General features: G+C 38.2%; 2 protein-coding genes across 2 annotated transcripts in view; one reads left to right on the top strand and one right to left on the bottom strand.

Annotated features, from left to right (window-relative positions):
* The window catches only part of ITM2B (integral membrane protein 2B), a 25,066-nt gene extending 23,200 nt beyond the window's left edge, over window positions 1-1,866 (bottom strand). The window contains exon 1 of the mRNA XM_039839353.1: window positions 1,560-1,866. Coding sequence (XP_039695287.1) covers window positions 1,560-1,676 — 117 coding nt within the window. The 5' untranslated portion in view covers window positions 1,677-1,866. The remainder of the gene's footprint in view (window positions 1-1,559) is intronic.
* Window positions 1,675-26,581, top strand: LOC120583790 (uncharacterized). The gene is made up of 4 exons (XM_039839226.1): window positions 1,675-2,178; window positions 16,034-16,162; window positions 21,228-21,329; window positions 26,434-26,581. Exons 1-4 carry the CDS (start codon window positions 1,675-1,677, stop codon window positions 26,434-26,436), a joined length of 738 nt encoding a protein of 245 aa, XP_039695160.1. The 3' UTR covers window positions 26,437-26,581.

The raw sequence follows: 26,581 nt of genomic DNA, 5'->3' as shown, positions 1-26,581 counted from the left end.
AGTCGGATTTAAAGCTGCCCAGCAAATTAATTCTGATTTTTGTGCAGCGTTTCAAATCATCACTACAGCAGAACAGAGAAAAGCTGTTTGAAGTGACATCATCCAAATGCTTTCTCCTTCTCTATTTTTTTAATAGGAGGAGTCATATTTGTTTATACTTTTTAAAAAAGATATAATAGAATTTAAATCTATCTATATATGTGACTGGGCACCTGACTATCAACCTATTTCAGGTACAATGAATGTTAGATAAACACAAAGCTAAGATAATAATTTGCTACTAGAACTATGGTTCTGTGCATTCCAAACATTTTCTTGTAAGACCAACCCTGTTTGCTATGGATTCAGGAAAACAATATTAACACCCAAACTCTGAATCCTCTTAGGGGTCAGTTCACTGTTCCTATTTCAAGGAAAGACAGTCATTTAAAAATCAACCCCTGACATTTGTTTTTAACTATAACACTTCCAAATACAAGTACGGGCTAACATTTTTATATCCAGATTAACATTATCTTCTCAAACATTTTTATAGTACATTAGTGGCCATTTGTCAGTATTAATTGTCCTTAGACCATATAAAAAATAACGCTTATTACTCATATCTGCGCACAATTTTTTTTTTAAGTTAAAACTAAGTTTACCCTACTGATAATAAGTCTTGAAAAATGCTAATGAAAGTTAGCACAATTGTGGTTCCACTCGGTTTTACTTAAGGCTAAAAGGGGAGGATTCTGTAAAATAAGATAATTGTTTAAGGGACGTAGGACAAGTTTCTTAGGTTCAGTTTCACTTAGCCTAAGGGGTCCTATAAAGATGCTGATATAATTTAAAAGCCAACTGTCGGTTTTATATTAATATCCACATAGTAATTTACCGGCAATCTTTGTTTTAATTATAAAATCGACAGCCAGAACCTATTCTGAGGAGACCGTCGTCACCTTGCTTTCTCCCCTCACTCGCTCCTTTTCCTCTACAGACCCCACCATGAAGTTCACCTGCCAATACCGAAGGGCCGTGGAAAAAGTAAAGAAGAAAATGCTTTTAAAATTATGAGGCTTACAGTAGCTGGACTTAGTCCAAGTGCTGTCCAGCCTAGAAAGGAAAAGTAGGAAGCAACAGAGGTTTAGGATTCTAATGATGTCAGCCATTTTAGGCACATTATTTATACTGAGAGGAAGTGCCAAACTCTGTTGTTGTTTTTGTTGTTTTGCATGTCGTCGCTGGTCCCCAGGTCGAACGAAGCTAGTCCCAGCTCCACGAACATGCCCCTGACGGCACCAACAACCACGAACCCGGCACCATTCTTTAATCCTTCTCTCTCCAGGCCTCCCAAGCCCCCGACCCCGAGTTAAGCAGCGCTTTCTGCACACGCACTTTCTTACAAAGAAGCTGCGGCGGGACTAGAAGGGGCAGCAGCCTGAGAAAAAGGGAGAGCTCGGCTCTCTCGGGACCCCGAGCCCTGCGCCGGGTGCCCGCGCCACTTGGCCGCGCGGAGCCGCGCAGAGCGCTCCCCGCCGGGCCAAGCACCCAGTCCCCGACCGCCCCGGCCCTCGGACCTTGCAGTCCACCGCAACGGCGTCGGGGGGGATGATGAGCGCCTCCTCGCTGCTCTTGGGTTCGTCTTTCTTGGCCTCCTTCTGGGCCAGAGCCGAGTTGAACGTCACCTTCACCATGGCGCGGCCTGGGGCGCCCTTGGAGGGCGGCGGCGGGCTGCAGGGGCGGACTGCGGGCTCCTGGCTGCGGCTGCAGCCTCCTCGGCCGAGCTCCGGGCGCGGCTCAGCGGCGGCCAAGGAAGACGAGGCGGATACGAAGCTGCTGAGGCGGCTACTGCGGCCGGGCTCCCGCAGCCTCCCAGCTCCCAGGCGAGGGCGGAGACAGCGCGCGCTCCCCCGGGGGAGGAGCCGGAGCCGAGCGGGCGGGAGGGGCGGGGTCCGGAGGGCGGTCTGGGCGGGGCCGAAGGGGCGGGGCGGGGCGGCCGCCGGGAGGGAGGTTACATGCCGGACAGAAGGCGGGCGGGTGGGAGGAGCGGAACCCGCGCTGAGCCAGACCCTGCTCTCATCCGCATGTCCCACGCGTGATGCCGCCGTGATGGGAGGGGTGCTCGTGGGTGCGGACCTGGAATTTCCAGTTCTGAATTCGCTTCTAGCCACGTTACCTCTAGCCTCGATGTTGCAGGTTTGTAGCAAACTGAGGTGAACTTTCCTGGGTTTGCTGCGCACTAAGGATTAACCTCTGGCAGTATCAGGCTGGCTCTTCCCTGCCTGCTGCTCCCACTGCGAGTCTAAAGGCCGTGAAATTGGGGGGCGTCCGTACCTATATTTTCTCACTTTATTATGGGACCTACCTACTTAGTGGGTCACAGAAGTACTTAATGGGCTCTATGTGATCTGAATTCTTTATCTTCCCAGGACCTCACCTAAGGGCGTTACCTGACTCAGACTTGTTTTCTCCCCCTCCTTCAGAGGGTTAATGCCTACCCTGCATAGCCCCACAGCAATTCCCAGGAAGCCTTTCAGCAGATTTGTATTTCATACGTCTCACGTTCCTAAAACAAAATGTTCCACTCTTGTGCATACTTAGACAAAACCCACATACATACTGGCCTGATATGTGATTCAAGGCAAGAGACTCGATGGATGAGTCTTTAGTAGTTTTCTAGAGACAAAAAAAAATTTAAGTATAAAGCAAAATTATATTTTTAAGGGATTTCACTTACAACTAATTCGAGAGAGGATACTGTCCCGCACTGTTACTGGGTTAATGACTCTGTCAACAGATGACCCTTTGGACAAATGGTTGCTCTTGTACCCTTCTCCCACCCCCGTCTGTCCTGGTTCGTCCGGAGATGTGGGTGTGCTCTAAAATGTTTTCAGCTATGTCAGCTCGGCCTCGGCTCAACCCGGAAGAAAGTAGGTTGAGTCTGAGGGCCTTGGGGACTTGACTTTGCTGAAGGAGATGGTCAGGTCTCAGACTTTCCGTAGAATCACTGAGAAACAGCCCAAGATCTCAGAATCTTTCAGATCATATATTTTTAAGAGTCATCCTAGACTGAGCTCGAAATCCAGTCCAGACCTTGAGTCTGCTTAGGCATTCTAAAATTCCAATGAAAATGAATTATGCATTCAATGAAGAATAGGAAGAGTTGGGTTCAGATTCTGGGGAGTTCTGACCCTAGCTAACTGTATGATTTGCAGCAACTCATTTTAACTCCCCGAATTTTACTTGTCCAGGGATCATTTCTATGGGGTTCACTCTGAACTGGCAGGGTTTCATAAATTTCCGGAGACACTACGATTGAAAACTAAGGAATTCTAGAGGCAAGATCTGGAGGATGATAAATGACTATACATATATCCTTCCAGATTCTCATTTTGTTATGATAGAGTGGTGAAAAAAATACTCAAGGCATTTTGCACTAGATAGAATTAGGAAAGAAAACAAAATTCTCAGCAACACTATTAAACGAGTTAGGAAACTGAGGCAAAGGAGGAACAAAGGAGTTTGACAGAACCAGAAATTAACACACACACACTCCCCCAGGCCCCCTACCCCGGATTTCTATTCTAAAAGACTCAGGAATAAAAGACCATTATTTTTGTACCAGCAGTGAGCAACAGTTTAAAATTAGTTGGCAAATAGCCTGGGAATAATCTCCTGATTTTGTTTCTCTGTTTTATCTAGTGCGTCTACAAAACTGTAGTGCACAACAGCAGAGATAATAAAGAAGCTGGATCAAGACCAAACATAGCAGCAACTCCAGTCCCGTGATTTATAAAAGCTTGTCCGTTGACCCTGGAAACTACGGAGTGGGGGAGGAGGAGAGTCCATGACTCAACAAAAGAAAGTTAAAAACATAGTCATAAGTTATCATTAACTATTGAGGGTAAGAGAGTCTTAGAGGATCTTTGTTTTCTTTTTCCACATTATTTTGAGAGAGTAAGAAGACTGTTTTTAAAGTGATCCTAGCTTTACATTTCACCTTGATTTCTATGTTTGTTTTTCTGCCTGATCGGGATGGAGGACAAAATAGAGTCAGCAAACTAAGTTCAAGAATCTTAGGTCATTTAGATTTGGGTGATATGGTTGGACAGAGATTTCTTTTTTCAGGTTCTATCTCCATACCTCCTGTGCATTCTTAAGGTTTCGCAAGATGATTGGAAAAACATTTTTGCAAATAAGGGATCCTAAGTGAAACAACATCACTGAATATGCCCTTTGAAATGTGCTCTTAATGCCTTCTCTCTGTGCCAATGTGTGGCTTTAGCTGGGCATCTTGTGCCTTTTTCTCAGCTTTTATAAAAGAAGCGTTTCTTCTAAATAGAAGGTGAAGGCTTTAACTTGCCTCTCTTTAGACTTAAGCAAGCACTGTTGTTCTTTCTTATTTACAACTTTAGATATCCTTTATCACTTCTAAATTTCTTTCCAAGTTTGTATTTCTTATCGCCTCCCTACCTCAATACTATGTATGTTTTTCAATTGTTTTCTTTTATACCATGTCATTATTTTTCATGATGAACTAGCTAGATGAGTTTTTGTTGTTGTTGTTGGTCATGGCGGTGGTGTTTTTTTTCATCTGAGAATCTTGGGCTGAATATACCAACCCTTTGGGAATTGTCCTAATAATAAATGCAGATCTCTCTTATTTTGATTAATTGTGGCATTTGAGATTTTTATTTGGTTTTGTTTTGATTGTGAAAAGACTGGATAAGCTCCACACTGGGTGCTCGTCTTCTGGTTGTCATCTATTGGTTTTCTTCCACCAAGCATGGCTTTCTAAGAGCATCCATGCTTAGAATGTCTCTTCACATTTAAAAGAGAGGGAGAAAAAAAGAGAAAAGATGAGAAAAACAAATTTAAAGAAAAGAAATGAGAGAAATGGCAGAAAGTCACAAAAGGCACAAAGGTAGTTCAGTGACAGAGTCCACTCAGAAGACTTGAACCCCAGTCTTGCTCAAACCTCATCATGCCTCATGTTTTATCAGTAATACTCAACAATTAAACCATAGCACGACACTGAAATCTAGAATGATCTGGAGTAACCTGGTAAGGTGTCATAGAGAGATAAGATTTTAGTTAGAGGAGTGGAAAGGATTAGATGAGAAAAAGGAAGAGAAAGAAAACATGAGTGGAAAAAAACAGTGTGAAGAAGACCAAGACAATGGGACAGGATTGAGCAAGGAAAAGAGCAGCATCTGGAAGAAGGCGTGTGCTGATTAATGGTGGGGAATAACAGCTGGATCAAGAAGATGCAGCCATGAATCTCCGCGTCTTTTGGAATGAGCAGTGTGGAATTTTTCCTGGGGGGACTGCTAAAAGTTTCTACAAATAACATTTTTTTAAGGCTCTATATAGATTAATCTAGGTTTCTGGGTGAACGAGAATGAAGGAAAGAATCACCAAAGAGAGAAATTTCAAGACCATTGAGACAGCTTCCCTCTTTTTTTAATGAGGCTAAATGAGATAAGTTTCTATTGCTCTTTTATTTATGTTAGAAGAAAGGATACCATATAAACTAATGTTACTAGTAATAGTGTATAATAGTATGTGTGTTTATAAGTCAAATAAGATAAAAGTTATACGCACAAAGGCTGGCCAAATATCGTAAAAAATCTGTGCTACTCCAGTTAAATCTTACCAAGTGTTATACTGGGCTAGGACTTCCAGGCAAATGACACAAAGGTGTTGTTGTTATAAACATTATTTTGGCAACATGGATTGTGAGAGGAAGCACTAATATTTCTCTATCATTACTACGTGTATACACTTCCCCACGCACACATACATACAGTATGTGTGTACGTGAGGCTGTATGTGTATGTGTATACTCTAAACATCTCAAGGCCCTCTATCACCAAGCTAACCTATGGCCCCAGTGCACTCTCTCTCCATTCTATTCTGGCCAGCCTTGAATTTGCCCTGCTTATATCTTTATCAAAATCATTATCCTAATTAATACGGAGAAAACAGGTAGTTTGCCATTTCGAATCCAATTTTGTTATAACAAAAGAGGAATATGAAGTTAATACAAAGAAATTTTTCAGTGAATTTTTTAGATGTTTGACTAAATTTCCAGACAGTTTCATCTTCTGTGCACTTTTCTAAAATGAGATAAATCTGATGCATAGAGAAGGACACATATAGAGCCCCCGAAGACAGATTCCACCTAACATTGATTTTTAAATTGTATTAATTACCCTAGAATCTAATTAAAATTCTCCATGTGATCCCGAAATATGTTTTTTCTTCATTATTTTTAAACCTTTTCCCCACGGCTGAGACAAAAACAATTCTGATAGATTATTTAACATTCTAGCACTTTAATGATATAAAGAAAAGAATATCACTTAACTCTAACTCTGAAAATATTATTTGAAGTGTAGATGCATTCATAGTGAAATATATGGCAATATATGTTATCTCCTAGAAATATTTTCATAAACTTAGCCTGCTAAAAACTTTTAAAATTAATTTGACTAGAACCTTTATGAGAATGACTGAGATAATCTAACCATGGTTTGATTTACCACATCTCTAAATATTTTTGTATATTATATGTACTCATTAATTACATCTAAGGCATATGTGCAATTTAAACTTAAGTCAAAATAGAAAAAAAGTACTGGGCAGGAAATCAAAAAACAAACTTGACTGTCTTGGGATATTCAAATTTCTGGAAACCATAAATGTGAAGTCTCATATTTTCAGACTTAATAGCCAGAGGACTTTGCCTTGTGTTCAAACAATGTTCTAGCTAATAGAATCAAAGTCCTGGAAAAAGACTTTAAGAAGTCTTCTGATAGTTCTTTTTCTGCCGAGTTCAAGAACAGACTGTAATCCAATCTAATGGGAAGGTCATGCTTATTTAGACAGATTTTATTTTTAAAGCCACAATAAAATTACCTTTCTTATGATTATTAAACAAAGATATTCAAAAATCAAAGAAAAATTTGAACTGTTTTGGTCTTCTGTAGAACTGTGGTCAATGGAACTGTTGTCAAAAGTTACTAAAGTGAACTTTCCAACTTGGAATCCCAAGATACATTGCATCTGGCAATAGTTATTAAGCAAGAAAAACATTCATAAAGCAGAATAATTAATGGGATAGAAACAGTAAGGGCTTTATTCCACACTTAGTCTTCATGGCTTCTAGGTGGCAGCTCAACCCAAACTCAGTCATAGCTACTGATAAGGAAGCTATTTTCCATTACCTCAAAGATCGTTTCCTCAGTCAACATGCTACTCTATGCCTAGCTAAAATTCTCTCCCATACTCCCAGCCGTTGGTGGACACAAAGACTTGGGAAAGACCCCATAATGATTTACTGACAAATGTATCCTCAGAACCGACTGGCACAGGTAACCTGTGTTGCCCAGATCAGACTCCTTGCTACTGCGCTCCTGGTGCAAGCAGAGGCAGGGCTTGTAGTTGAGAGCTATATTTCTCAGACTTGGTGAAAATTGCAAGACCTTTGAACTGGTGAAATGAGCTAGTTTCTTCTCTTGAGTTCTGGCCCAATACTCTCTATTTAAAAAAAAAAAAAAATTAAGATTTGTTTTGAGGTGATAGATGTAAAGCAAACTGGGAGGTTATAACCAAAGGAGCTCCAGGGAGTTATGAAACTATAACAAACGAACTGTGCAGTGTGACCCATGCCAGGGACCAAAAGAGATCTTAAATGTGTTTAAGAGCCTCCTTGTTACAGATTGCTCCTTACAAAGCACTCAGATACAAAAAGAGTTATTTTATTCCCCAATCCATACTGGGAAAATCTGCCTGGAGTCCCAGACCAGTTTAACCAACATGCAAAAGAATTTGGGAAATGGGAATAAACCCACCAAAACAAGAGAAAGCTATTTGGATTTTTACTTTGAGTCTAGTATAATCAACTTCCTTCTGCTTTGAATCGCATAACAGGGAAATCTTATGCCTAGGAGAAAAATAGTTTGTACTTTGAGTGGGAAAACATATAAAGAGACCATTTCTGTATAATCTTTCATCTAGTTTTCCTCTGACTTATTTTAAGAAAATAGGGGGGAGGGTAGGCTTGATTTATTAAAACTCCAGAGACCCAAGATCCAAGTATTTATATAAAAACCTTTTTATTTTGGTGATTTCCCTTAAAGAATGTTTCAGACAGATAAAATAAGAGCAGAGCCAGGATATAACTCCTGAAGGCCAGGAGAAAATCAGGTACGTTAACTACACTGAACATGAAAGTTTCCCCTTAGGATAGTCTCAGGGCTGATTAAGCACACTGTATTAAAGGCCTTTAAAATCCATCTTGAGAAAGTACCTGACCTAAGCCAGAAACAGTATGTTTAACTGTCATTTGCTTTAAGATACTACATAGAAAAAATATATTTTAAAAAAAATCTGTTAAGGTGCTAAAAGATATACCAAGGAAGTAGTCTGCCTTTGGTTTCACTAGTGAAAACAGCAAAGGAATGAAAAATAATATCACCTTCCCTTTCTATGTGCTCAGCTCAGGGCTGTTCTTCTGGCAGAGAAGGATTGAAGGAACAAACACAATAAGATAGCCCCCGAAAGAACGAAATCGCACAGAACCACAAATAAAACTCTAGTCAAAAAAAAAAAAAAGAAAAAGAAAAAAGAAAAAAGAAACAAAAATTGCCGGTAGTTCAAGAAATACCCAACACTCAGGAGCTTTCCTAAAGTAGTCTAGTTTCAAGAAAGCCCCTTAGGTCACTAAAAGTGGCAGGGGGTGCGGGGAGGTGGCGATACACAATGCATTAGTGTGGCTAATGCATTGTTCAGGAGAGAACCATTTGTTCTTCTCGACTCTCTCAATGGCAAGTCTTTTGGTGCTGTGGGTCAGACTGTCAGCGGGGCATGCTGCTCTAGGGGTACCATAACTAGTTTTTCCTTTCTTTGGGCTAGTCAGTTTTTAAATGTTGATACTCATTTATTTCTGAAAGTGAACTAATTGCATTTTGCAGGGAGAAAGATGATACCGTGGAGGCATGAAAAACATTTCATTATAGTTGTTGTAAAGAAATAGCATAATGATCATTCTAAGACAATAGAGTTAATTTTATGAAGAATTAGAGTGCATTTAACAGAAACAAACATACATATACTACTGACAAGAGTTTTAATGGCATTTAATCAATTCACTTCAAATGTTTAACAACCATTTGCCATAGTACTCATATACTTTATAAAGTTACATCCAAAATAATGGGGGTGAGAAAGGTCCCTTGTTAGTAGCAAGTAGGTACGTGGTTGTAGAAGACCATGCAAAGATACAGAAAATAAAGGAAGAAGAAATTGAACAAAGAGGGTGTAGGGTATAAGAAGTGGAAAAGACAAATGTCATTAAGAACAAGTAGTTCTTTGAGGCAAGAATTCAGACTAATAAAATCCTGTTGTCTAATGCAATGCACCCAAAAAGAAAATAAACAGCTCAATTGGTTGAAGAAGTTTTTCTTATAGAGTTCCCAAAAAAAGCCAACATTTGAGAAGCTCTGGTGTCCATGATCAAATGATATTTTCAAATACCTAAGGAGAAAAACAAGACCAGCACAATTTAAGTAATGACAAAATGAAGAAGATAAGATAGTGGAGAATCATTGCTAAACTGAGGTTAATCCCATGCCAAAATGCACAGAACTGACAAGGTTTTGCTCCCAAGGTGATGCCGCTTCTCATTTGGGGAGTTCTTTCCCATAAGCCAGACTGAAGACCATGACTTATAGCAGGCTCTTATGAAAAGAACCTGAAGAAAGTCTCTCACACACACACACACAGAGGAGAGGAAGTCAAAAGAGTGTTTTTGGTCTCACATCCTGTGCTTTTTTCAGCTGCTATTTTGAAAGATAAACATTACATTTGTGGTTGAAATTTTTTTTAGGTTAAAGAAAAACGAAACAAAACAGTATGGTCCTGAAGAGTACTTCGAGGGAGCTAATGATCTTGGAAATGCAGGCTGCTTTCCTGGTTTTAAAAACAAAATGAAAGAAAGGAAGGGAGGAAGGAAGGAAGGAAGGGGAAGGAAGGGAGGAGGGAGGAGGAGGAAGGAAGGAAGGAAGGAAGGAAAAGGAAGGAAGGAAGGAAGGAAGGAAGGAAGGAAGGAAGGAAGGAAGGAAGGAAGGAAGGAAGGAAGGAAGGAAAGATATATATGTATATACATATACATATATAATGAAAATATATATATTATGGAAATATATATTATGAAAACATATATATATTATGAAAAAATATATATATTATGAAAAACAGTGAAGGCATTGCATCTATCTCCAGTGTCCATGGGGCCCCCAGCTGCTTCCAAAGTAACCTAAACACAGAGACACTACATCAAATGGGAACCTCTGTGAGCAGAGAAATGACATGCCTTACCGGCATAGCTGCATTCTGTTTTTAGGTTTCATTTAATAGGCATTTTTATAGGCAGGATGTTTTGTTCAGTGAAGGTTTTAGTGAAACTGGAGTGTTTCCATAGTCTTCTTAACTAGATAATTAAGCCTATTTTATTTAGGAAGTTAGTAGAATTTTCTTGTGGATTTGAAAGCATTCCACTTTGCCACTGGGTTACTTCCAAACAGTTCTTTGGTTTCACATTAGATACCAAAGATGGCTCTTAGTACTACATCCAGGACACAACTAAAGGCTATAGTCTCCTGATAGATCAGAATTTGAGAGGTGGACAGGTGCTTAGAGATCAACCTGTATGGAACTGGTGGGAGCAATGGGTGGAAATGCCTGTCAATCTACGTACTGAGACTCCTTGAGAAATTACTCAATGTGGCCAATAACATATGTATTGAAGGATGCTGCAGAGTGATTTCCTTTACATATTCTACAATGTGATGACTTTAATGACACCATTATGTCAGAATTGGAAGATGAAAAGTGATCGAGGAGCTCCAGATATATGATTCTTAAATTTCCCAATAAATGAAAATATATTATTGATTGGCATTGTATTAGCTTCCTATGGCTGGTCTAACAAATTATCACAAACTTGATGGCTTGAAACAACAGAAATTTATTCTTTCCCAGATCTGGATGCGAGAAGTGTGATGCCAGTATCACTGGACTGAAATAAAGGTGTTGGCAGGGCTATGCTCCCTCCAGAGGCAGCAGGGGAGAATCTATCCATTGCCTCTTCCTGCTCCTGGTGGCTGCTGATATTCCTTGGCTTATGGCCTCACCACTCAAATCTTCAAGGCCAGCATCTTTAAATCTCTTTCTACTCTTTTTTCTCTGTGTCCTCTTTCTTCTTTTTCTTCTCTCTGTGAATGAAATCTCTCACTGCCTCTCCCTATAAGGATACTTATGATGGCATTTAAGGCCCACCAGATAATCCAGGACAATTTCCCTGTTGTAAGATACTTAACTTATGTCTGCAAATACTATTTTTCCAAGTAGCATAATATTTATGTACTCTATTTAGGACCTGATACCTTTGGAGTCATTCTTCAGTCTACTGTAGGTGTGCACTCCATGCTCTCTCATATACATGGTAATACACAATATCCATGCTATTCTAGGAACCATCACTGGGCTACTTGGAGAACTCTAATGAATAAGTGTTTACTGAGAACCTACTCTATGCAAAATTATAGTAGCAAAATAAAAAGAGTATGAAACAAAATTCCTGCCTTGGAGTGACAGCTAAATATGGTTGGGAAGACAAGCCTAATAAACAAGTGAAACAAATAGAAACTCTGCAAGACAGAGGATATTCAAATGGTATAGATTATAAATGTTATAATGCTATAAAGGTTCAAAGAAAGGAGATATTCATTTAAAAAGAACAGAAAATGTAAACAATTTAAAAGCCTGCGGTTGTTCAGAGATAATCCATATTTTTTTTCACTACTTGGGGAATTTCATATAAAATTATCTGTAACACCTACAAAATACTATTGCATGAAAAATTGGATGTTAATATAACCTTAGTTGCATTATCGACTTTTGCAAAAGGTTGAAACAGTATCCTTATATCCAACTAGTCACCTTCATTTTCAGAAAACGTAATATTAATTGTAACAATGTTGATAATACTCCATAATGACATACAAATTGGTTTGTAAAAGATGAATTTCATTATGAGTTTCTGTTTTGTTTGTTCATTTTGTTTTTTAGATTCCACATATAAGTGAAATCATATGGTATTTGTCTTTCTCTGTTTGACTTATTTAGCATAATACCCTCTAGTTTCATTCATGTTGTTGCAAATAGCAAAATTTCATTCTTTTGTATAGTTAAGTAATATTCCATTATATATAGGTATCACCTCTTCTATATCCATTCATCCACTGATGACATCCAGGCTGCCTCCATATCTTGTCTATTGTAAATAATGCTACAATGAACATATAGATTCACATGTTGCTTCGAAGTAATGTTTTGAAGTTTTCTGGGTAAATACCTAGAAGTGGAACTACTGGGTCCTTCTGTGTCTCTTGTTATAGCATTTGTTTTAAAGTCTATTTTGTCTGTTATAAGTATTGCTACCCCAGCTTTTTATTTATTTATTTTTTCACTTCCATTTTCATGAAATATCTTTCCCCATTCCCTTTCTTCAGTCTGTGTGTTTCATTCAACCTGAAATGAATCTCTCGAAGGCAGCATATGTAAGCATCTTGTTTTCTTATCCATTCAGCCACCCTATATCTTTTGACTGGAGCGTTTAATCCACTTACATTTAAAGTAATTATTGATAGATATGTAGTTACTGCCATTTTATTATTTATATTTTTAATCTTTTCTTCTCTTCCTCCTCCTCCTCTTTCTAGTCTCTTTAACGTTTTGTAATGCTGGTTTGGTGGTGATGAACTCCTTTAGCTTTTTCTTGTCTGAGAAGCTCTATCTGTCCCCTGATTCTAAATGATAGCTTGCTGGTACAGTAATCGTGGTTGTAGATCCTTGCTTTTCATCGCTTTGAATATTTTGTGCCAATCTCTTCTGGCCTACAAAGTTTCTGTTAAGAAATCAGCTAACAGTCTTATGGGAGCTCCTTTGTGGGTAACTAACTGCTTTTCTCTTGCACCTTTTAAGATTCCTTCTTTGTCTTTAAGCTTTGGCATTTTAATTATGATATGTCTTGGTGTGGACTTCTTTGGATTTATCTTGTTTAGGACTCTCTGCACTTCTTGGGCTTGTATGTCTATTTCCCTTGCCAGATTGGGGAAATTTTCAGTTATTATTTCTTCAAACAGGTTGTCAATCCCTTGCTCTCTCTCTTCTCCTTCTGGTACCCCTATGATGCAAATGCTGGTATGTTTGATGTTGTCCCAGAGACCCCTTGAACTATTCTCATTTTTTTGGATTTTTTTGTTGTTATTGCTATTCTGATTCGGTGTTTTCTGCTACCTAGTATTCTGAATTGCTGATTTTGATTCTCTGCTTCATCTAATCTACTGTTTATTTCCTCTAATGAATTCTTCATTTCAGTTATTATATTCTTCTTTTTTGACTGGTTCTTTTTTATGTTTTTTTTTTTTATCACCATTTTTATGTTTTCTATCTGTTTGTTGTAGTTTTCACTTAGATCATTGAGCATCCTTATATCCAGTATTTTGCACTCTGCTTCTGGTAGATTGCTTGTCTCCATTTTGTTTAGGTCTTTTTTCTAGAACTTTGTTCTGTTCTTTGATTTGGGACATATTTCTTTATCCCCTCATTTTGGCTGCCTCCCTATGTTTGTTTCTATGTATTAAGTAGCGCTGCTACATCTCCTGGTCTTGGTTCAGTGGCCTTATATATTAGGTGTCCTGTGGGGCCTAGTGGTGCAGTCTCCCTGGTCACTTGAGCTGGGTGCTCCAGGTGTATCTCTTGCGTGGGTTGTATGTGCCCACCTGTTGTAGTTGAGCCTTGGTTGCTATTGGCATATCAGTGGGAGGGACTGACCCTCAGGCTGATCGGTGTGAGGACTGGGCATGACTGTAGTGGTGGAGCTGTTTGTAAAGGCTGACTCTATGGAGAAGGATTCACTTTAGTGGGATGCTGGTGCCTGCCAAGTCTCCCCTTTGTGGAGGTGGTTGGGTGGTGCTCTGGTGGGGTCTCAAGCTGGCTACTAGGTGTGTTGGTTCTGGGGCCTCTTGGGAGGGACTCTGATGCAGGCCAAGATCATCAGCTTCCTGTGCCCTGCCCGGGGCACTTGATATGAGCTTCAAAGTGATCTGTAGATGCTTGCCATTTGTATTGGGCTTAGAGGTGCCTGGGAGAGACTAAGCTGCAAACTGAGGCTAGCTGCCACTACTGCCGTGCCTGGGGCCGCTTAGCAAGTGATATGAGACATGCGGAGGACAGATGCTTGTTTGGGATTTGTGAATCTTCAAGAGATTTTAGGAAAGTCTGCAGCATGAGCCAAGACAGGATATTTGTTAGGAAAATCCATTGGAATTGGCATGGGTGGGCCTGAATGTTGGGTGTGCTGGGGTCTCAGGGAATCACCAGAGCAAGCAAGGTGTTAGATGTTAGTTGAGTTGATGGAGACTTAGCTATGGTTCTTGCTTGAGTCTGCACAAGGGGTAGGGAGCAGGCTCAACAAAGGAAGAATGACTTATGCCAGCACTTCTGTTTGGGAGAAAGCTCTACCTCCACCCCTCGCCCTGAGGCCAGATGATTCAGTTCCTTTTTTTTTGTCCTTGGCAACTTTCGAGCTGCTGAGCAAGTGCTGAAGCTCGGAGTGAGTGAGTCCATCAGCAAGTAAGTTTGTATGCGAGCATTTTAAGAGGAGCACCTAGTTCTCCAGCAGCACTTTGTCTCACTCAGCTACAGACTATACTGGTTTTCAGAGCCAGAAGTTATGGGGACTTCTCTGCCAAAAACTGGAACCTTGGGCTGTGGATCCTGTTGTAGGGCTAAGACACCTCACTCCTCAGGGGAGATCTCTGCAGATGAGATATCCCTCCCAATTTTTAACTGCCACATGTGGGTGTGGGTCCAGCCAGTTCAGCATCTCCACCCCTCCTATCAGTCTCCACATGGCTTCTTTTGTATACATTTAGTTATAGGACTTATGTTCAGCTAGATTTCAGGTGATTCTCAATGATGATTGTTCTTAGTTTAGTTGTAATTTTCATGTGGTCATGAGAGGAAGTGAGCACACCATTTACCTACTTCTCCATCTTGACTGGAAGCTTAGAACCTGGGACTTTGATGGCATTATCAAAATGATAAACTAACCAACTGCAGATCTTGCCCTACCCAGGATTGAGTTTTCTGTTATAGTACTAGAAAGAATCCTGGCTGATACCAAGTATAAAAGTAAGGAAAACATACCTGTCTTAATGCAATTTAAAAAAAAAAAAACATCAAAATAGGGAACATATGTGAAAATATGTATCTGCTAGGAATGGCTAACACTTTAACAGGATTTACTGTGAGGTGGGCGCTGGGCTAAGTAGTTCATATACATTACTCGTTAAATCCTCACAATACTTCTAATGAGATTGTTACCATTAGCATCCCCATTTACCAGATGCCAAGGTATCTGTTGATAATTTGCTCATGATTGGCAGGGGCAGAACTTGACTGCAGGTAGTCTAATTCCAGAGTGCTCTTATACATTATGGAATACTATCTCTCACTTTTCTATATTTCTCTCTGATTAAAAAAAGTGACCATTTCAAATAAAGAATTAAACAAATGCATGTCAACATTTTAAATTGCACTTGTTAAAAGAGATTATGTACACTGTATCAGTTATCTATTGCTGGGAAATAAACCAGCCCTGAATTTTGTAGTTTAATACAAAAAAAATATTTATTTTATTCATAAATCTTTAATTTGGGCAGGGCTCAGCAAAGATGCCTTGTCTCTGCACAACCCCATCCCTAGGGTAATAGCATGGGTGGTGAGTTTGTACACTGGTGAGTCAAGATGACTCATGTACTTGGCTGTCAAGTTAGTACTGGCTTTGTACTGATCCCAGCCAAGACTGTGGGTTGAGGTCCTAAGTTCTACTCCACGTGGGCCTCTTCGCATTTGCTTGAACTTTTTCACAGAAAGATGGGTCAGATCTATGAATACATGTATTTTTTTTTTTTGATAGACTTTTGTCAGAGACTGTATTGAATTTTATAACCTCACTTTCAAGGTCACAGTGTCACTTCCACCAGAGTCACAAGGCTACCCAAAATCAAGGGGAAAAGCACTGTCGAAGGAAGGAGTGTCAAAGAAGGTAGGCAATGGTTTGTTTGTTACAGACAGATTAGTAAAATATAACCTGCCACAACCACTTTTATTCATGTAAGAATCCAGATTGGAAATAATCAAGTGGGAAAATGCAGTCACAAATGTAAAAAAAAGAAATGCTAATTTTAAATTTCTACAATAATAAAAATCTTGAATCCAGTGTTTGACAGGGCTGAAGGTACATTATAAATTGGCATAAGTTTTTTGTAAAACTACTTAACAGTATTCTTACTCTTTGATACAATATAAAATTTTCTTAATTCTTAATACTAACAAGATGTCAGTACACATGGTGATTTCATCTGTTTAATAATTATATGAGAAATGTAATGGGTAGTCAAAATGGTGACCTTGTAGACCTGTAAATATAAGTAAACACATACCACATTCTCTCCCCTACACATACACTCATTAAGCAGTGCAAAATTGGTAAGCATAAACATTTGAACTATATAATATAAATACATATATAGGCAGATTGAAAATAAATATGAAGCAATAGAAATAGAATTTAATGGCCTTTGTAGTCTTTTTTCTGTAAATTTGCTTAAATAGACAGTATTTATAATTTAAATGTTATATAAATTAAATATATCACAAGCTCCAACAATCATAATTACAGTACATTAAAGAACTCATAAAATAGAGCCATGCTACTTTATCATATATAAGCTAACATATACTATTTATTTAAAATGTTAGATATTTAGTTTAGAATAATTTGTTTGCCTTTTATTTTTAGAAGACTTATTGGGTTATAAATTAGAGGATCTTTGGTACAACTTGAAATAAGAGTCTATGAAAGTTAACCCACTCCCTCCTCCGCCTTTTTTTTTTTATCATGGTAGATCTCTTGAAGAGACTGACTTGAGATGGCAGACTGTGAAGAAAGGCCTCCCTACCCACCTGCCCCAGTTCCTCAAAATTACAAAAATTATAAAGACAAAGGGAAATTCATACTATGGCTTGAAAATAGAAAAATATGCTATCAGTAGATCTGAGATTTTGAAAAATTCCAGAAATATTGAAAGCACGTACCAGCAGATTAACAGAGCAAACCTGTTTAAAACTTAGTACAGATTGTAATCAATGTGCTACCCTGATGAGGATGTTGGTGGTGTGGGAGGCTGTGTGTGAGGAGGGAAGGGAGTATGTGGGGACCTGCTCAATTTTGGTGTGCCCCTGAAACTGCTCTAAAAAAAGAAAGGCTATTAATTAGAACAACGACAACAACAAAAACAAATGTATCAGAGACTTTAGCGGTAAGGGTGGTTTTAGGGAATGTTGCATGTTCTAAGCTCAGAGGCACTGGATGAAGGAGCAAGAGTTCCTTGAGCAACTGTTTTCTAGGCAGAAAGCAGTAAGAGCATTTACCACTAAGAGGTAAATGTAGAAGAGCCAGGACATTCTTCAGAGCATGAATTTTCTGCTGGGGGTGAGAGATATTGCTCCCATTGGGGCAAAAAATTGGTTTTTGGTGGAAGGTTGGGGGAGAGGAAGCAAAAAACCTTAGATGTTGCGATAGTTTGCGGCCTTCCAAAGGGCCACAGTAAATAACAGATACATGGCATATCTGTATCTGTTAGGCATTGATTTGGTGAATGTGTCTAAAAAGGCTTCTGAGGAGGACAGTAATGAAAAAAGAGGTTGAGAAATATTGCAGCAGAGAGTGGTGAGCTGTGGGAGGAATGGAAGCCGGTGGGGAGCTTCTCTCGGTACCTCTGGTCCAGCCCATCCACAGTGACCAGAGATAAGCTCCTGGGAACAGAATCTGCAGGCAGGGATGCTCAACCAGAAAGACAAGTGGCCAACCAGGACTCACCAGGCTTTTAAGGAAAACCAACACCATGAAAGACAGGCACCGAACTCAGTAAATAAAAGCACACATGCCCAAAGAAACAGTTAATCAAGCAAATAAGATTTCAAATGAACTATAATCAATAACCTCAGAGATATGACAGGATATGACAACCATAACAGCAGGCAGTTTTTAACTAAAGAATCAATTGTTAATCTTAAAAAATATGTATATATATATATATATGTATGATCATCGAAATAAAGTCCTTAGTAGATAAATAACGAAATAAATATATCAAAGTGTAAATTAGTGAACTGTAAGAAATGAGCCAAAGAATTTAGCCATACTGGAATGTACCAGACAGAAAGAGAACATACTGCACAATAAAAAGGAGTAAAATTATATATTATGCATTTTAATTGTATCAATGCAGTTTTTGAAAAAAAAGAAAAAGAAAATACATATCTCCACATATAGATGTGGTAGGTAGTTTTCTAATATGAGCCTGTACTTTGGTTGCAGTTTGCCAAGACGCTTTTCCTTTTCATTACTGTGCCATTGCCTAACCGTGTGACTAAGGTTTTTTTTTTTTTTTTTTTTGCTGTTACACACTGCGATCTTAGCATCAATAAGCAGATTTGAAATGATTCAATACCTTTCTCTAACTGTACTGCACAATAGTAGTGACTAGAGCACTGAGTTGGAGAAAAAACAGTTTGTCTTAGGTCAGGTGAATAAGAATCACATTAATAACAGTATCCCTCAAACCACATATTTATTGCAGCAGTTAATTGTAATAAAGTAATTATATACATGTTATAGCTTAGCAAAGTAGAAAGTCGGAAGTTACATGATCTTACCAAACCTGTCAAATTAGAACAATTGGAATATCCTGAAATTCCTAACTTTCTGATATTCCTTTGGACTTCTACAATTGACCTGTGGCTCAAATAGACTTAACTAGTCACCAACAAAGGTAAGAGCTAATACTTATTGAGTATATTATATTCCAGGCACTGTTTTAATGCTTGCAAGTATTAACCACAGGACATCTACACAAGGTAAGTATTACTATTATCCCCATTTTACAGGTGAGAAAACTGAGACTCAGAGATGTTCAAGAAATGTGATAAGAGCTCACTGTGGAGTCCAGACTGAACAAGGCAGTCTGGCTCCAGAGCCTTTGCTCTTAACTTTGTGTGTAGTGGAGAAACTTGGGGGCTGTGGACTGCAGGGGTTGTGGGCTTTGAAAAATTTTTATGAGGTCAGAGTCAAGAAATAAATGGTACTATTGGGTAGCCCAGATGTTTCAAGAAGAATTGTTGCTGCCTGGTAACAAGTGCTGATTCTGCTTCCAACAGGTTACTTATATCTTGCTCTATTACCTTTTCCTTGACTTCTTTTCTTCCTTTTTTTCTGTGGATTGATATCAAGCCTAAGGAGGAATGGCCACCAATAATAAGCTGGCAGTCTTCATGTGCTGAACAGTGTGTACGCATGGAAGGGGAGTTACGTCACAGCAGAGGGAGGCTCACATATGGTGATCTTTCAAATTTCAAAGCAAAATATGAGAAGCTTCATTTCATTCTTTTAGCATGTTGATATTTTTTAAATTACATCTGTTATTGATTTTTTAAAAAAAGATTTTCATAGAAAGATACTGTACTATACTAGCTAGTGACCATATTTTTAAAAATTATAATAACATATGCTCATTGTAACAAAAACCCTGAAGAGTACAGATTGGTGTAGAGCAAAAAGTTTTCACTTGCATTAGAGATTTACATGTAAAAATGAACCCATAAAATTACTGGAAGAAAACTGGTGAATTTAAATGATAATCTGGGACTGAGGGAAAGACTCTAAGCATAAAACAATATCTTAAAATGATGAAAGAAAACATCCGTGTTTTAGACTGCACAAAACTTTTTCATGAAAAAGTACCATAAACTAAAATGATTAATAAAAGCAGGTGGATGAAATTTATAACAGTTGTAATAAATAGCTATTTTTAGATATATATATACACAAAAAGCTACTTCAAATAATAAGAAAAATAAAATTAAATAGAAAAGTGAGCAAAGAACATGACTAGTTTACTGAAAAATAACTACGACCGTAAAAATACTTTGACCTCACTCATAAATAAAAATATTACTACACTAACAGATGTAACTTTCATCTGATTACCAAAGTTTTGAAGTTTTTATAATACCCAGTGTTGGCAGGTCTGTGAGGAAATAAGAATGCTCACTTTTCTTAGTGGTCATTGATGTAGCCTTTTGAGGGGTAGTATGGCAGTATTTATAAATATTTAAAATTTTTAGACCAAGCAATTCTACTAGGAGTTTATCTTGTGTATAAATTAATATAGACACACCAAAATATGTGTCATTGTGTCTGTCACCGTTTGATATAAGGAAAAACTGTAAAACAACCTGAATGTTTTTTAGCAGGGGAAAGGATAAGTAAACTATGATGCTTTCCTTCAACAAAATACTATCCAGTGTTTAAAATAATAAAGCAGACTAAACATGCTTACTGGGAAAGATGTTCAGGATATATGACTTAGTGAAAAAAGTAATTTGCTGTAGAATAATCTATGATATGACCCCCTTTGTGTATGTGTGTTTTACAGTATATACATATATTGATTAGGATGCTTTTGTTTCAAGAAAGCAGAATAGCCTGAAATTTATCAGATCCCATAATTGGAAGTGGAGAAGCCAGTAGGTTTAGAGTTGGCTTAGTGGCTTATTGCAGTGGCCCAACAATCTGTTTCCCTGATTCTCCTGTCTCAGCTTCCTCTGCTGACTCCTTAAACCGGTTCTAGCAGTTCTGGGCCTCATTTCCGAGCATGATCTTCTTGAGAGGAAACACCCCAGCAAATTTTCCCATACATGTCATTAGCCTGAACTGATCTCGGCAGTGACTCCGGAGCTCACTCTCAGTCCAGTTCCTAGGGTAGGGGGATGCCCTACCCTGATGGCTGAGGCCTGGATCTCTGAACCAGCTACCAGCAAGGGAGAAGCATTTAACATGATCGTATGAGACCAATTACAGCTCATCCAAGGGATGAGGTCAAGGTCATTCCTATCGCTCCTCCTCCCCCGCCCCCCAAAACACCCCCCAAGAACAATACAAAATGGCAACTGCATATGGAATGGAAGGGAATAAAGAGCTATGAGAGTAGATACAAATTTTTATTTTTCACTTCTTAGCCTTCTACATCATTATTTTTTTTTTATAGCTGCATGTGTGTAACTCAGGATCACAGCAGAAGCCATATGAACAGACAGCGTACTCAAAATGGTTTAATGAAGAGACTTTAATAAAGATATTGTTTACCAAGGTATGGGTTAGGTTAAAGGTACAAAAAATAAAGGTTGGGGTGGTGGTGGTAAAGCATGCAGGGACTAGCAACAGCAGGAGTCATTCCTAGCCCTAGGCCTAAAGGGACCAGAAAGGTGTAATGGGGGCGGGGGCAGCGGGGAGGATGGTATTGGAGGAGCCTAGAGTGAGCTGGTACTGAGAAAGAGGAATGAAGAGCAGTCACTGCCAGAGCACAGGTGAAGCAGGGAGGCAGTGCTTGTGTGGGGAAATAAATAAATAAATACCTTGTGCTCGCCAGTCTCCCAGTGGTGCTTCCCATTAGCTGGACCCAGCCAGAAACCAGAGAGCAATGGTTAGGCAATCCATAGAGGTCAGCTTTCTGGAACTCAGCAGGGAGGGAAGGGTTGGGGATAGATGACTGGGTAGAGGAGTAGATGGGGCAAACAACCAGCACAGCATATGTGACCTAACTGAAAATATTAATACTTTAAAACATTAAAAAATGTGGGAAAGCTTGTCACATGCTAAAACATGGATGAAACTTGAAGATATTATGCTAAGTGAAATAAGCCAGTCACAAAAGAACAAATACCGTATATTTCTATTTCTATGAGGTAACTAAAGTGGTCAAAATCATGGAAACAGAAAGTAGAATAGTTGTTGCCAGGGACTGGGAGGAGGGGTTACAGAGTTTCAGTTTTGCAAGATGAAGACTTCTGGAGAGTGGTTGCACAACAATGTGAATATGTTTAACACTACAAAAGTGCATACTTAAAAATGCTTACAATGGATTATGGCCAGCCTATTAACTGTGTAGTAGTATCTTATTGTTTTAATTGGCAGTGCCCTCAAGACATGTTATGTTGAGTATCTTTTCATGTGCTTCTTTGCCATCTGTATATCTTCTTTAGTGAGGTGTTTATTCAACTCTTTTGCCCTTTCTTAAATCAAGTTGTTTGTTTTCTTATTGTTGAGTTTTAAGAGTTCTTTGTATACTTTGGATAACAGCCCTTTATCAGATATCTCTTTTACAAATATTTTCTCCAATTTGTGGCTTCTCTTCTCATTCTCTTGACAATATCTTTCGAAGAACAGGAGTTTTAATTTTAATGAAGTCCAACTCATAAATTCTTTCTTTCACTAACAACACCAAAGACTGGCAAAGATGTGGAGCAACAGTAATTCTTATTTATTGTTGGTGGAAATGAAAATGGTACAGCTACTTTGGAAGACAGCTTAGCACTTTTTTGCAAAATTAAACATACTTTTACCATATGACCCAGCAATGACAGTCCTTGATCGTACACAAATGAATTGAAAACTTACATTCACATGCACACAGATGATTATAGCAGTTTTATTTATAATTGCCAAAACTTGGAAACAACCAAGATGTCCCTCATTTGGTGAATGGATAAATAAATGATGGTACAACCAGATAATGGAATATTATTCAGCACCAAAACAACAACAACAACAATGACAACAACAAAAACGAGATATCGAGCAATGAAAAGACAGGGAGGAACCGTATACTACATATTACTAAGTGAAAGAAGCTAATCTGAAAAGGCTATATACTGTATGATTCCTACTATATGACATTTTGGAAGAGGCTAACTCTGGAGACAGTAAAACACAATGGTTGCCAGGGGTTAGGAGGAAGAGAGGGACAAATAGGTGGAGCACAGAAGATTTTTAGGGCCGTGAAAATGCTTGATGGGATACTACAACGGTGAATATACATCATTAAATATTTGTCCAAACCCATAGAATGTACAACACCAAGAGTGAATCCTAATATAAACCACAGGCTCTGGGTAATAACGATGTGTCAGTGTTGGTTCATCAATGGCAACAAATGTACTAGTCTGGTATAAGATTTTGATAGTGGAGGAGGTTGTACATGTGTGAAGGCAGGGGATAGATGGGAAATCTCTATACCTTTCACTCATTTTGCTGTGAACCTAATAATGCTCTAAAAAAGTCTATTAAAAAATGATTATGATGGTAAATTTTATGTTATGTGTTTTTCTACTATCATAGAAGAACACAGATGTCTTTTCTTTCTTTCTTACTCCCCAATCCCGTTCTTCAGCAACGAAGATCATTAATAATGTTCATATTCTTAACCAAATTTCAAACTTCATACTCTTATTTTCCAAAGCTGATGATTTTAAGGCAAATACTATGCTCAGAGAGAGGTCTTGACTAGAGAAATACAAATTTGTGAGTTACCTACATGGGCATAATTCTGTCATCATGGGAGTGGATAAAATTTCCAGGGACAACGAGCAAAGAAAGCAGAAGCTGAGAAGGAAACCAGGGAAACCCACATGAAAGAGGCAGAGAGAGAAGAAGGAGTCAGCCAAGAATGGAAAATAAATGAAGGAACCAATATGAAGGCAGAAACCAAGGACAGAGAGCATTTTCAGAATAAATGCAGAAGTCAAAACCACTGTGTGAAATACCACATCACACTCGTTAAGATGGCTATAGTTAAAAAAAAAAAAAAAGAGGAAAAGAAAGAAAGTAAAGAAAATATATTGGTGAGAGTGTGAAGAAACTCATTGCTGGGGAAGTAAAATGGTGCAGCTGCTGTGGAAAAAAGTTCGGTGATTCCTCAATAAGTTAAGCAGAATTACCTTATGATCCAGCAATTCCACTCCTAAGGATATACTCACAAGATTTGAAAGCAGAGACTCAGATACCAGTTTACCAGTGTTCATACAGCACTACTCATAATAGCCAATCAGTGAAAACAACTTAAATGTCCATTGTGGAAGAATGGGTAAACAAAATGTGATACATGCATACAATAAAATATTATTTGGTTTTAAAGAGGATTGAAGTTCTGATCCATGCTATGACATAAATGAATCTTGAAGATATTACAAGTAAAGTAAGCCAGACAGAAAAGGGCAACTATTGTATGATTCTACTTATATAAGGTATCTAGAATAAATAGGCAAACTCATAGAGACAGAAAATAGAATATAGTTTACTAGGGGCTGGTGGGGAGAGGACAATGGGGAGTTATTGTTTAATGGGTATAGAGTTTCATTTTGGGAAGATGAAAAAGTTCTGGAAATAGATGGTGGTGACGGTTGCACAACAATGTGAATGCACTTAATACCACTGAACCATATATTTAAAGTGGTTAGAATGGTAAATTTTGTGTTCCATATATTTTACCACAATAAAAAAGAATAAATACATAACAGAAGCCAGATACAAAAGAGTACACACTGTATGAGTCCATTTATACAAAGTTCAAGAATAGGCAAACCTAATTAGAGGTGAGGATAGAGTCAAAGCAGCAGCTACCATAATATATGTGTGTGGGAAGGAAATTGGAGGGAAAGAAAAACACAGTGCACATTTCAAAGAGTTTGAAAAGGGAACAAATAGGGTAATGTTAACTAGGAAAGCCTAGAATGAAGCTTTTTTTATTTTATTTTATTTTTTAGGAAAAGGAAAGTCAAATGTATTTTTAGTTCGAGGAACAGATGGAGGGGGAAGAAAGAGAAGACATGTGGAGGTGTGAGGAGAAAGGATGAAGAAGGGAGGGGCAGGGGTTATCCTTGGAAAGGCACAGGACACCTCTTCCACTGTGGCTAGGAGACAAGGAACAAGGACAGTGAAGTCAGCTACATGAGGATGTTGGAGGGAAGCAGATTAAAGGATTAAGAGTTGCATGGTCTTTATTTCATGATATGCAATTGGCTCTCTTAACCTATTATTTATCACCAACACCCCTGCAAAATCTAACCATTCTAGTCAATTTCTCTCTCTAAAACCGAGCACTGCCACTAACCACGGCTTTAGAAACCAATTTTGTTAAGGTTTCCCTTGTCTGAACATATAGGTATTTGATTAGAATAAACCTCTAAAGTTTATTCAAAGCACAACATTTTGTTTTACCATGGATGTAAATTTTAGAATAAATCAGTTGGCAAATGTATGTATTTTTAATTTCCTCTGTGTCCTGAATTTAATAAATGCAGCTGAGAAATAAGCACATTTATACCAAAATTGTGTTGGAAGTAAAGAGCTACTTCCTTCCTCACAAAAATTATGCTGTTTTTTTTTAAGTGAAAATTTTATTTTATTCCACAAAGAAAACTGCTTTCAGACTTAGATGGTTAAATTAAATATATCCATATGCACTTGATATATCAAAATTTTGTTAGTAGAAAGCAAATAATTGGAACAAGTTTCTCTGTTTATTCAGAACAGTGAAGACTTCATTACAGTGAGCAGCATGGGATAAGATTCTGGGACAGCTCTAGTACCAAGTAGAGGCCTGTTGAAGGGCAGGTGATATTGCCTAGCTTCAAAACTACTTCATAAAAGCATTCAGATAAGCCCTTCTCAAAAGGCACACATGGGAAATTCAAAAGGCAAAGTTATAAATGGCTAATGCGTGGAGGGAAATGGAAAACTGCATTAATATTCAAGGCTGAGAATTAAAAAGACACTTAGATGCCATTTTATCTTATGAAATTAACAAGATTTGTAAAAATCATGCTTAATGGTAAAGTGTAATGGAAAATCTCATGGACTGCCTGTGAGAGTATAAATTGGCTTATTTTTTAAAAAAAGCAATAGAAGAATGTGTATCAAAAGCCTTAACAATTGATTCAAATGGCCATACCTTTTGAATCACTAATTGTAGTGCTATGAAGTAATCAGAAAAGTGGATAAAAACTTTTTTACCCAAAGATTACAGTGCTAATTATAACAGAAAAAAAAATAGAAACACCTGAATACCTAAAACTGAAGATTTCAATTATGAAAGATACAAATTATATTATCAAATTTTTAGGGATTTAAATTGTTTACGAAGAATTTTTAACAAATGTGACATATGGTAAGTGATACAGTATTATTCTACTGTGTTAAAGTATGTATATGTGAAAAAAATTAGAAAGTGTCAAAATTAAAAGTGGTTATCTCTAAGCAGTAGGGTTCTAATGAATGTTTTTTCTTCTTTATATTGCTCTCTATTTTTCACAATGAATGGGCATCATTTTAAAAATCTGAATATAATGTTATTTTTTGGTAAAGAGAAAAAGTTCCTTTTGATCATTTTTAGTAATGATTATATGCTTATACTCCAGTAAAATGGGCCAATACATCCAGCTACTGTCAGCTATTCATTCAATGATATTTATTAAGCATCTACTATGCACCACGCCCATGATATGTGCTGAAGACACAAGAGTAGAGAAGACACTCAGACACAAGCTGGCCCTCATGGAGCTTACA

Source organism: Pteropus medius, unplaced genomic scaffold (assembly GCF_902729225.1).
Source record: "Pteropus medius unplaced genomic scaffold, Ma_sr-lr_union100, whole genome shotgun sequence".
NCBI lineage: Eukaryota > Metazoa > Chordata > Mammalia > Chiroptera > Pteropodidae > Pteropus > Pteropus medius.
This window is presented reverse-complemented; position numbering and strand designations above follow the sequence as displayed.

Coding starts and splice junctions, on each gene's coding strand:
- LOC120583790 (XM_039839226.1), top strand. CDS start 1,675: ATGGCGCGGCCTGGGGCGCCCTTGGAGGGCGGCGGCGGGCTGCAGGGG. Junction 2,179..16,033: donor CTCTAGCCTCGATGTTGCAG/GTTTGTAGCAAA, acceptor TTTTTTTGATAG/ACTTTTGTCAGAGACTGTAT. Junction 16,163..21,227: donor AGGAAGGAGTGTCAAAGAAG/GTAGGCAATGGT, acceptor TTTTTTTTATAG/CTGCATGTGTGTAACTCAGG.